This window comes from Emydura macquarii, unplaced genomic scaffold (assembly GCF_026122565.2).
Source record: "Emydura macquarii macquarii isolate MOO-44397 ecotype Brisbane River unplaced genomic scaffold, CSIRO-AGI_Emac_v2 contig_378, whole genome shotgun sequence".
NCBI classification, from domain to species: Eukaryota; Metazoa; Chordata; order Testudines; family Chelidae; genus Emydura; species Emydura macquarii.
This window is the reverse complement of record NW_027130515.1, coordinates 619,306-630,985: the sequence shown is the minus strand read 5'-3', so window position 1 is coordinate 630,985 and position 11,680 is coordinate 619,306. Positions and strand designations below refer to the sequence as shown.

Here is an 11,680-nt window from a genome sequence, read left to right as displayed (position 1 = left end):
GCCTGCAACGAGGGAAGCTCCCGGGCCCCTTGCTGAGGGCAGGGCAGAGACTGCCCCCCGTCACCCGCCCATGCAGCTGGGCCCCGCTTGGAATGAATCTGGTTCCACAAACTTTTATTCTCAAACTGTAACAAACAAAATAGGAAAGAGCCGAGGCCAGGGCCTGCCGGGAGCCGCCGTCAGCACCAAGCGAGCCGCAGGGGCCCCACGGGGGCGAGTGGGGACCAGCCCCTCCCACACTGGCCGCAGCCGGCCGAGGTTAACTGTCCAGGCAGGCTTTGCACTAGCCCTGAGGTGGGCGCAGGGGCGGCTCCCGCATAACCAAGGAGAGCGGGCTGCTTGAACCCAGCGCTGGCGGTGACAGCACCCGGCCCTGGGCTCCGGCAGGGCAGGCCTGGCTGCAGCCCCAGGCCATGCAGGCTCCAGGAGGGCGTGCCACCTGCCAGGCCCCCTAAACCGCCGTAGTCCTGCCGAACAAGGGCATGGAGACGGGGAGATGCCAGGCCCCGGGTTCATAGGTGTCCGTGCTGCTGAGCTCGGAGTCCGTCCAGCTGGGGAACATGCGCGGGGAGCGCTGGGCCTCCAGGGAGAGGTCGCGGCAGGCAGGGCCCTGGCTGGCAGAGCTAGGCAGGTGCAGGGCTGAGCTGTAGCCTCGGTCCAGGAAGAGGGGCTTGTAGCTGGGCAGCTGCTCCTGTTTCTCCGGCCGTTCGTGGCTCAGGAAGGGGGTGTGGATCTTGCGGTACAGCCCCCGCGTGTCCATCAGCACCTCGCTGTAGGGTGGGGGCGGCTCGGCCATGAGCAGCGCCTCCTCGTAGCACGGGGGCTGGGATAGGTCCGACTCTGCAAGGCAAGGAGCACAGAGAAGCCCTGAGTGCAGGGACAGGGGTGGAGGGTGCCCAGCCCTGGGACCCAGCTCTCCCTCTTCTCCCCGCTGGAGCTGGCCCGGGGGAGCAATGCCCCTGCCCCAGTGGCTGGGGTCAGCCCCACGGATACCCCTGCCTCAGGAGATGGAGGGGGTCAGTCGGGGGAGGACGCCGGCACTCTGCTCTGGGACCGAGTGAGGCCAGGCCCAGCCGGGGGCGTCTGGATCAGCCCTCGGGACGGGGCCAGCTGCAGAGGCAGGGCAGCGGCCAGGGGGCAGCTCTGGGAGGCTGTAGGCAGCAAGGCTGGCCCGCTCCCAGCCCCTCCGCTCGCTGCGGGACACCCCCGGGGCGCTGGGCTGGGCCCAGCAAACTGCCCAGGTGGGCACGGGCCGCTGGCCGCCCTCCTTTTCCTCACCGTGTCTGTAGCTCCAGGGCCGGGGGGGCGGGACCGGGACCGGCACCAGGGGGTGGCGCGGCTCCATGCGGAGCCTGGGGGGGATGGCCATGCTGGGGGGGCTGCCCGCGTAGGCCTCGCAGTGCAGGGGCTCCATCTCCAGCGTGCGCAGGTTCTGCTCCCGCAGCCGCTCCTCCTGCTGGCTCTTCAGCCGGCGCCGCAGGTAGCTGCAGAAGCAGCAGAGCAGCACGACGAGGCCCCAGATGAGCCAGAAGCCGGCGAAGCAGGTGAGGAAGGTGTAGGTGCCCTGGGACATCACCATGGTGGCGGGGGCTCCCCTGGCCAGGCCCTGCCTCAGCTACAGTCAGGACGGGCCCAGAGCCGGGCGCTCCCAGGGCCTGCGGCCCATCGCTGGCGCCCCACAGCTGGCGGCGGCTGCTCCTCAGGTCCAGGGGGTGCTGCCGGGGCTGCAGGCTCCTGCCGCGCTCAGGCCAGGTGGGCTCACGGGGCTGCCCCCACGCTGCCGGCAGCCGTTGCCATGGCGCCCGCTTCCAGCACCGGGATGGATGGGCGGCAGAGCTGGGAGGCGAGTTCCGGGGGACGCTCGGGGCAAGGTTCAGGCCCTGCTCTGCGCCCCAGGCACCACGCAGGGACCGCCGGGGGATGGGCGCGCGGTCGGCTGTGCAGAGGGCTCAGGGGGGGCTCTCGCTGCCACGGGGATTTGCAGAGCCACAGGCGGGGCTGGGGAGCTCCCAGCCCGGCTCCTTCCCATCGCTGCGCCCAGCAGCAGCCCAGGGCCGAAGGCGCCCCCTGCAGACAGACAGACAGACAGCAGCTGAGCATGACAGGGACACACAGACCCGGTTCCCATAGCAACTCATGCAACATGCACAGAGATCCCCAGACGGGAAGCACGATTGATCCAGTGAAAACTCAGGGCGGCTACAGACGTGGGTCGCCCCCTCGCTCCCCCTCCCCCCATGGTCCCTCTGCACCGTAGCCAGGCCCCCGGCCTGCGTCCCACGTGCATGCACCCCCCCCCTCCCGACCCCAGCCAGGGTCCTGCCCCCCCCCCCGCCGCCCTGCCCCCACGTGCGTGCCCTACCCCAGGCACTGAGGCTGGTGCTCCAGGGCGGCACGGTCCGGAGTCCGGCTCAGCCTGTTCTACGGCACCACGGCAGAGCCGGCTCCGAAGGGGACTGGGAAGGGAAGGTGGGCAACCGGCTTGCCAGCCTCCTGGGAAGGGCTGGGGTTGGCATGGCAACGAGCTGAAAGATTCTAGAAATGGGAGGCAGGGTTTGTAGCTAGCAGCCCCAGCCCGGCTGCCTGGGGAACAGGCTGAGCTCCGCCCCCTTCTGCTTTTCTAGGGCTCCCCCGAGGAGCCAGCGGGGTGAGGGGACAGGAAGGCGCTGTCTCCCCACAGCTTCCTCGGCCCAGGAGCCACCATGATGCCGCAGGGCCTGTCAGCCTGATCTAGGCCAGGCCAGGCCGGAGAGCAACAGCCACTGCTGAAGTTAAACACTTCTAAGGGGGCCAGACTGGATCATTTGCACCCAAGAGTTTTAAAAGAATTGGCTGAGAAGCAGTCTGCATAATTGGTACTATCTCATCCTTCTCAGATACCAGGTAAGTCCCAGAGACCTGGAAAAGAGCTAACGCTGTGCCAGTATTTTAAATGGGTCAGTGGCATGAGCCAGGTAACGAGAGGCCAGTTGGCTTGATTCTGGTGCAGAATCACAGAAAAGCTGCCACAGGACGCAGTCAGTGAAGCACAAAGGGGATCGCAGCACAATTAATGCCAGGCGACGTGGGTCCACGGCAATGGGGCTTGTCGCACAACCTAGCTATGGTTGTGTGATGACAAATGTCGTTAGTAAAGGTAAAGGTAACTGGCCCTACCGGTTAGATCTCTGCAAGGCATTAACTGTAGTCCTGGGCCTCGCTTACATTACAACTAGATTGATTGATCGATCGATTGCGTACAGAGCTTGTTTTTACTGACGCCCATAGCAAACGGACTCAACGCTGGCTGATGGAGCTCAAAAAGCAATCGCCAAGAGAGGCTGCCACAGGGCGACTGGCCCCGTTAGAGGGAGTGGGGTTGGGGCACCTGTGACTGGCCATTGCCTGCCCAACTGGGTTCAAGGCAAGGCCCCCGGGCCTTACAGGGGAGGCAGCAGCAGGGGGAGGGCTGCTCGCGGTGCCCCTCTCTGAGCCAGGGACTTACAGAGAATGAGGGGAGCTTCTGAAGCAGCAGCTGGGGAAGCTGCTGGAGGAAGAGCCTTGGGGGCTGGTGCAGCCCCTGCTCTCACGGGGAGAACGGAGCCGAACCTGGGAAGGGCTGAGAACTGGGCTGAACGGAGAAGCTGGGAGCCAGCCAGAGCAGAAGGAGGCAGCGCTGTGCCCAGGGGGAGCAGTTAATAAATAACCAGGCCCCAGAAAGGGGGTTGTTAGCACACGAGCCTCTTGGATCACTCCCCGGAACCTGGGAAGGGAACCTGAGTCCGGGGGCTTCAGAGCCATCCCTGGCCGTAAGGGGGCACATGGGAGCTGGCCGGCCCCTTCACATACATGGTGTTTCTAGAGGGGTCCGACAGGGTCTGGTTTTGGCCTGTGAGCTGGAGGAAGATAAAGCGAGGACAGAAATCATTGGTGGTAACGGAGGACGGTTCAGTTCTGCAGCGTGGTTTGGCTCACACGGTGAAGTGGACTCACTTCAGCTACATGTATTTTGATCCAGTTAAATGTAAGGTCATCCCCTAGGAACCCAGAGCACAGGCCCTGCTCCACGCTGGGAGGACGGCCCTTGAAAGCAGCTACTGAGACCTGAGCAGGAGCACCCAGCGTGATGCGGTAGCTAGGAGGGGGAATGTGATGCTTGAATGTATGAACAAGGAATCATCAAATCACAGAAATGCAGGCCTGGACGGACCTTGACATGTCACCTAGTCCAGCCCTCCGTGCTGAGACGGGACCAAGAAAACTTAGCCCAGCCCTGCCAGGGGTTTGTCCAAACTGGGCTTAAAAACCTCCAGTGACGGGGATTCCACACCTTTCCTGAAGTTGATGCCCAGAATTGGGCATGGTACCCCCTGCTGAGGTCCACCAGCAGCAATACTACCTCTCATGGCTTACACATGACACTCCTGTTAATGCACCCCGCGATGATGGTAGCATTTTTCTGACCCCCCCGCCAAGAAAAGCTGGGCAGTAGATATCTCATCTGCTGCTTCCACCCGTCTACGAGCCCAGTGACCCTGTCAAAGAAGGCAAGTAGGTTGGTTTGGCATGATTTGTTCACGATAAAGCCATGCTAGCTAGACCTCAAAACCTTTCTACGCTCACAAAGGGATTGTTTAACAATTGGTTCCAGTATCTTTCCAGGAACTGAAGTTACGCTGCCTGGTCTCTAATTCCCAGGCCCTCTTAGTTCCCCTTTTTAAAGATAGGCACTGTTTGCCCTGCTCCAGTTCTCCGGGACCTCCTCCATCCTCCGAGTTCTCCAAGATACTTGCCAATGGTTCCACGATAGCTTCAGCAAATTCCTGAAGAACCCTAGGATGAACTTCATCAGGCCCAGCTGATGTGAAGACATCTGTCACATCGAACTATTCTTTAACCCGTAACTTCCAAGCAGCACCAGGGAGGTGGTGTCACTTCTGTAGACAGCCTTGGTGAGACTGTCACTGGATAATGTGTCCAGCTCTGGTGTCTGCTCTTCAACAGGCATGTTGAAAACATTTGGAAGGCTACAGAAAAGAGCCAGACGTAGGATTCCATGGCTGGAAAACCTGCCCACCAGTGAGAGCCTGAAGATCCATGGTTTAGTTTAACAGAGACAGTGGAGAGATGAACGGATTGGTCTGTAAGTTCCTACATAGCAAACAGATTTGACAGCAGAAGGATCTTCAATCTCTCAGACAAAGGCAGAACAGATCCATGTCTGGAAGCTGAAGCGGGATAAAATCAGACTAGAACTAAGGGCTTTTTTGTGCGTTTCCAGTGCTGTGAGTAATTAACCACTGGAACTTACTCAGGGGCAGGGCGGGCTCACCCTGACTTGAGATCTTTACAGCAGGGTCCAGTGTCTTCTGCACAAGCTGCTCCCGCCCAACTAGACTACCAGCTATTAGGGTCGATGCCCTTGATGAAATTCTCTGCTCTGCGTGCTGAGGGTCTGACAGTCCCCTCTGGCACCAAGACTATGAATGGACTGAGCCACGGCCCTGCAGCCTCCCCAGCAATGGAGCAAGCAACCTCACCCAACACCACAATGCATGTAAGATTCTAGCCGACACTTAACTCCTCCCAGCCGTCACTGGGGAAAACACATCAAAACCAGCCCCAGCCCCCACTGCTCCATGTCTCTGCCCAGGAGGGGGGGCGCTCACAGACACGGGCCCACAGGGCCAGGTCAGGTGCAAAGCAAGGCCGACTCTCAGCCAGCACAGAGTCAGCATTCACCAAGCAAAGGCTGGGAATGGAGGCACAAAACTGGCCCTGACCCTGGGGGGCGAGAGATTGGGACAGACACTTTCTAGGCGCTGTCTGAGGCACAATGCAGGGAGAGAGATTGCTTTCAAGTGACATGGAAAGCTGCTGAGAGGGGAGATACAGCCATGGCTCCTTGGGTAGTTCCCTGCTTTTACAGAGGGTTTGAGACGCTTCCAAGCGGCTTGAGACAGAAATTAACACTCACCGGTCAGCAAATGCACACCTGAGGCAGTCAGGAAGAGCATGTCAGACCCTATCCCCGCTCTGAGCTGCAGGCGAGCACTCAGGCACCAGGCACCAGGCACAGCCACAGACGGAGGCCTCCCCTGGGAGCGGTACTGGCCATAAGGGGGTTTGGGTGCCAGCCAGAAAGCAGGGCACCGCGCTGCCCAGCGCTCCCTGGAGTTACTGCTCGGCACAACCCACCGGCCAGTCCCCAGCCAGCGTTCATCCTGTCCCGCCCGCAGGGCGCCCGACTCCCTCCGGGCCAAGCGGTGACAGCGCACGGGCGGGAGAGATTTAGCTGCACCTAAGGAGATGCAGGGTGAAGATTCCCCCCCCGGCTCTCGACCCAGAGCAGAGCCAGAGCGCTCGGGCAGGGCTCGCCCAGCCCCGGGCCAAGCCGGGGCAGCGGACAGGACTTAAGGCTCAGCCCCGGCGTGCAGCCGAGTGGGAATCGGCGGCGGCTCCTTCCCCAGGGGCAGGTCCCACCCCGGCCGGATGTCCCAGCTCAGCCCCGGCCCGGGGAAGTCCCACCACGTCCCCGGAGAGGAGGGCGGGACAGGCGGCGCGCAGGCAGCGGCTCCGAGCCCGCCCTGCCAGGGAAGCAGCCGGGCGGCGGTGCCAAGAACAGCCTCCGGGGGCGGCGCGGGGGGCCCGGCCGGGCAGCAGCGGCCAGCGCCGGGACCGGGTGCGCGGGGAGCCGCCGGCGCCGCGGCGCTGAGCCCGGGGCACCCCCGGTTCGGCCCGGGCCAGTCGCGCGCCGCCTGCCAGCGCCGGGGGGCCGGCGGCGCGCTGCGCTCGTGCACGAGGCCCGGCCTCGGTGGGGCTCAGGCTCCCGCAGCGGGCGGGGCGGGGGCGGGGGCGCGTGGCCCAGTCCCGGCCGGGGGGGCTCCCCGGGCCCCGACTCCAGCCGCACGTGCGGGGTCCGGGCGGAGCCGCGCGCCGAGCACGTGGCAGGCTCGCGCCGGGCTCGCCAGGGGCGGGTCTGTGGCCCGGCTCGCCCCCGCCCCGTGCACGCCGCAGCCGCAGCGCGCCCCCGGAGCGGCCCGGGGAGCCGCGAGCGCCCGCCCCCAGCCAGCCGGGCACGTGCGCGCGGGGGGGGGGTCGGTCTTCACCCCCCCCGCCGGTCGGGCACGCGCAGGCAGGTGCGCGCGCTCAGCCCCCCCAGCGCCTCTGCTCGCGCACGTTACCGCATGCGCCGATCCGCGGCGTCCGGCGGCCCCGATTCTGCGCCCGGGGGCGGCCGCGCTCCTGGCGCGCCGGGCTGCGCGGGCTCGAGCCGGGCCCGGCCCCTCCTGGCGGCCGCTTCTCCAGCCCCGCGGGGAGGCTCAGGTCGGCGGCCCGGCCCGGCCCGGCTCGGCTCGGCTCGGCTCCCTTTGTCTGCCGAGCGCTCCCGCGGCTCTGCCCGGCTCTCTCGCCTTGTCGCCGCCCCGGCCCCGCCCCCCCGGCTGCTGGGGGCGGGACCGGCGGGGGATCGGCCCCCCCACGGGAGCCCCCCCGCCCCGCCTGGCTGCGGGCCCCTCCCGGTCCCGGCGCAGCCTGTCGATGGCTGCGCCCCCGAGGCCGGCGGCCGCGGAACCCAGGCGTCCTGCTCCCAGCCCCCCCCCGCCAGGAGACGCGGGGCAAGGACCTGGGCGTTAGTCGCCCCCGCGCTGGCCGAGGGACAGGCTGGCGCTGGCGTGCCCGGGGCAGGCGAGGCTCGGGGGGGCTGGGAGCTGGCACCGGGCTGCCTCCCCTATGGAGCTCTGCTTTGCTGCCTGGCCCAGGCTGCTCGTGGCCTGGGGGGCGGGCGGCAGACGCAAGCTGCCCCATGTGCTGGCCGCAGCGCTGCGAAGGGGGCCAAGGGCAGGAGCGATGCACCCGGCAGCCTCCCCCGCTGCTGTCCTGGCGACAGCCGGGCCACAGGCGCACCGCTGCTGCTCGCCGGCTCCTGCCATGGGGCGTCGTGCTGGCAGGGCCCAGGGCGGGAGCGGGCACATGCCCTGGCCCGCGTGGGCCGTGGGACTCGAGGCCCGGTAGCCAGGGAAGCGAGACGAAGGACAGCCGGACCCCACGGCTGGCGGCCAGGGGCTCTCACCACCTCGGCTGAGTTCTCGAGCCAGCCGCCAGCCCACGCACACGCAGGCACTGGACGATGCCCGCACCGGCAGACGGGCCATGCTACGGGGGACTGCAGCTGCCCCAGCGCCTGTGACCCTGGACCTGACCCCTGAGGCGCTAGCACTGGCCTGGGACTGTGCGGCCAGCGTGGTCTCCCCTGCCCTTGGTGCCTGTGGCCCCATTGGGGAAGAGCTGGGGTGCATGGCTGACTCACCCACCTCCCCTGCAGCAGGGGTATTCTCTAGCAGGCCTCACCTCTCTGCCAGCTACCCCCGGGGCCCGGCCATGGAGTCTGGTGCACAAATACCCTTGAAGCAGAGTCAGATGCTGGGGCTCCCGTTCCCAGGCTGCACAGCTCCCTTGGACACGTTCCCGAACTGTGGCAGCCCAACTGGGAGCCCCTCCAGTGACAGAGACTCTCCCCCCTTCCCCCCCGGAGATCCTGCCCCAAGCCATCACAGCTGCCTGGCTGGTGCCATCCTACATTTCAGCCCCTTGTTACCCCCATGCAAGGGGATGGCTTCTGTCAGTGTAGGGCACCCGTCCAGCCCAGGGCAGCTGCATGGCTGCCAGTGAGCGCAACTTTCCTGTTGCTGGGGGGGCCCAGGCAGAAGGGAAGCTGGGTGGGAGCTGCTCACTGCCTCTGTTCCAGGCAGGGCGAGTCACCTACTCCAGGCCCATGAGCCGGTGGGCGACAGGCTGGGGTACAGGGACAGACGGTTCCTGGCCCCGGCCGAGAACACAGCCATTGCTCCAGGCAGCATGGCCAGCCCCAGCACTGCAAGCTTGTAAGCATGCAGCCCCCCTGAGCCCAGGAAAGGGGGGGGAAGGCATCAAAAAGCAGCTGCCAGCTACACAGTTGGGGGAGGAACTGTTACCCTAGCAACAGCTGAGAGCATCACCCCCCCCGAAACTTGCCTTGCTGTGTTGCCTCCGTAGCTCATGGAACGGAAAGCGGGGTGCAGCCGGGGTGTGAAGGCAGAACCAGGCCGGGGGCCCCAGCCAACCTTGGAGGAGTCACGTTCCCAGTGCCCACGCTTCTAGCGGAACTGGCCAGAGCCCCATCCCACCCCCCACACCTGGCCCAGGGTCCAGCACCCCCTGCCCACAGCTAGCTCCACCCCTGGAGGTGGGGATCAGCCCCACCCTCTCGCTGGGGATGGAGCTGGAGAACCTCCCAGCCCTGGTACAAGCCACATGTGCGCTGCCTGTGCACGAAGCTCTGCTCCCAGCCAGCCGTGGAGGGTGGCCAGGGATCCACAGCTCAGCTGGCCGCTTAGCAGCCTAGGCCACGGGAGGACAGAAGCAGCTGCATGAGCCTGGCTCTACCCCAGCTCCATCGGACTCGCTCACAGACAGGCCGGCAGCCCAAGACTCTTAGTGCTCAGCTCGGCCAGGACCCCTCAAGGCTGCCCCAGCCCACCTGGCAGGAAGCCCTGCCCGTCTCAGCAGGGCAGCAGCCTGGTCCCAAGGGAGCTCCTTAGGCAAAGCCAAGTGGGTCTGAGAGACTGGGCAGAGAATCAGCCCCAGCAACTGGCTTGGGGTCCCCAAAGTCAGCACTGGCGCAGCGGCAGGCAGCCAGCGAAACCCTTGGTGTGCTGTGCTCCAGGCTGCGCTGGGCAGCTGGCAGGGACGGTGGCCGTGAGGGGGGATGACCTCGCGCTGTGCCCCGGTGCCAGGCCTGCCTGCAGGACTGAGGTTTGGTTCTTCAAGCTGCAGCACAGCAAATTCCTGGGATTTTATCCTAAGATGCTCCAGTGCTGGTGAGAAAGCACCACCTCTGCCTGTTCCCATGGCAACTGTTCCCAAGATAACACCCGTTCTCAGGCATGTGCAGCTGTGAAAGAGGGACAGCGCAGTGCAGCGAGAGGCTGCGAGGGGACAGGACATGGCGGGTGACTCCAGCATCCCAGAGCTGCCAGCACCAGCCCCAGTCACCTCTTAGCAGCAGGCTGAGGGTGCCGCCCCTGCACAACGTGACTGAGTGCGGCCAGCTGAGAGCCAGCAATAACCTTCGGGCTGCAAGCAGCAGGCTAGCTCCTGGAGCCTCCCTTGGGGGGCATGTTTCCCCATTCCCAGACACAGCTGAGGGAGGGGGGCCAGTGCCGCTCGGATGCTGCCAGGACAGCTTCCATTCAGGTGCTTGCAAATGTCAGAAAGAAACGATTCCAGTTTAAAACCCTCAACGGGAAAGTTCTCACAAGCGGAGTGCCCCAGGGGTCGGTGCTGGAGCCAGTTTTGTTCAACATCTTCATTAATGATCTGCAGGATGGGGTAGATTGCACCCTCAGCAAGTTTGCAGATGACACTAAGCTGGGGGGAGTGGTAGATACACTGGAGGGCAGGGATAAGATACAGAGTGACCTAGACAAACTGGAGGATTGGGCCATAAGAAATCTAATGTGGTTCAACAAGGACAAGTGCAGAGTCCTGCACTTTGGACGGAAGAATCCCATACACAGCGGCAGACTGGGGACTGATGAGCTAGGCAGCAGTTCTGCAGAAAAGGACCTGGGGGTAACAGTGGATAAAAAGCTGGATATGAGTCAGCAGTGTGCCCTGGTTGTCAAGAAGGCTAACGGCATATTGGGCTGCATTAGTAGGAGCATCGCCAGCAGGTCATGGGAAGTGATTATTCCCCTCTATTCGGCATTGGTGAGGCCACATTTGGAGTATTGTGTCCAGTTTTGGGCCCCCCACTACAAAAAGGATGTGGACAAGTTGGAGAGAGTCCAGCGGAGGGCAACAAAAATGATGAGGGGGCTGGAGCACAAGACTTATGAGGAGAGGCTGAGGGAACTGGGCTTGTTTAGTCTGCGAAAGAGAAGAATGAGGGGGGATTTGATAGCGGCCTTTAACTACCTGAAAGGGGGTTCCAGGGAGGATGGAGCTAGGCTGTTCTCAGTGGTAGTAGATGATAGAACTAGGAGCAATGGTCTCAAGTTGCATTGGGGCAGGTCTAGGTTGGACATTAGGAAAAAGTTTTTCCCTAGGCGGGTGATGAAGCACTGGAATGGGTTACCGAGGGAGGTGGTGGAATCTCCATCCTTAGAGGTTTTTAAGCTGCGGCTTGCCAAAATCCTGGCTGGGATGATTTAGTTGGGGTTAGTCCTGCTTTGAGCAGGGAGTTGGACTAGATACCTCCTGAGGTCCCTTCCAACTCTATGATTCTATGATCCCCCTGAGCCACCCAGTGCTGCAGCTCCACGTGGGGGGGGGAGGGGAGGGGCCACAGGGGTCTTTACAGGGAAAAGTCATGATGGCCCCTGCCCCAGGGAGCTTACAACACCCGCACTGGCCCATGGCAGGTCTCTATTGCCACAGGAGGTCCAAATACGGGAAGCGCTGTGAGGTATTACAGCCACAGTGCATTGTGGGGGTAGAGTGGGCTGCCCAGTTCTTGATGTATTGCAGACAGCAGTTACCCGAATGCAGAAAGAAGAAATGGGCTCATGGGCCTGGCAATCTGTCTAAAGCAGAGCACCACTGACTGTGGCGTCCAGCTGCCAACACATGAGCAGGAGGGGAGGTGTAGGCCTATATTTACAAGACGGACAGGAAGGCAATTGCAAGGTGTCCTCCTCAGGCTGGAAGCGTTGTGACAGGA

The 11,680-nt window shown here is 63.7% G+C and overlaps 1 protein-coding gene across 1 annotated transcript; it reads right to left on the bottom strand.

The window, feature by feature from the left end:
- Positions 1-244: 244 nt before the first annotated feature.
- On the bottom strand, positions 245-7,656 carry PRR7 (proline rich 7, synaptic). The gene is made up of 3 exons (XM_067535141.1): positions 7,164-7,656; positions 1,279-2,067; positions 245-840 (listed from the first exon to the last, which is right to left on the bottom strand). The coding sequence occupies exons 2-3, from the start codon at positions 1,577-1,579 to the stop codon at positions 452-454; spliced, it is 690 nt and encodes a 229-aa protein (XP_067391242.1). The 5' UTR covers positions 1,580-2,067; positions 7,164-7,656; the 3' UTR covers positions 245-451.
- Positions 7,657-11,680: the final 4,024 nt, after the last annotated feature.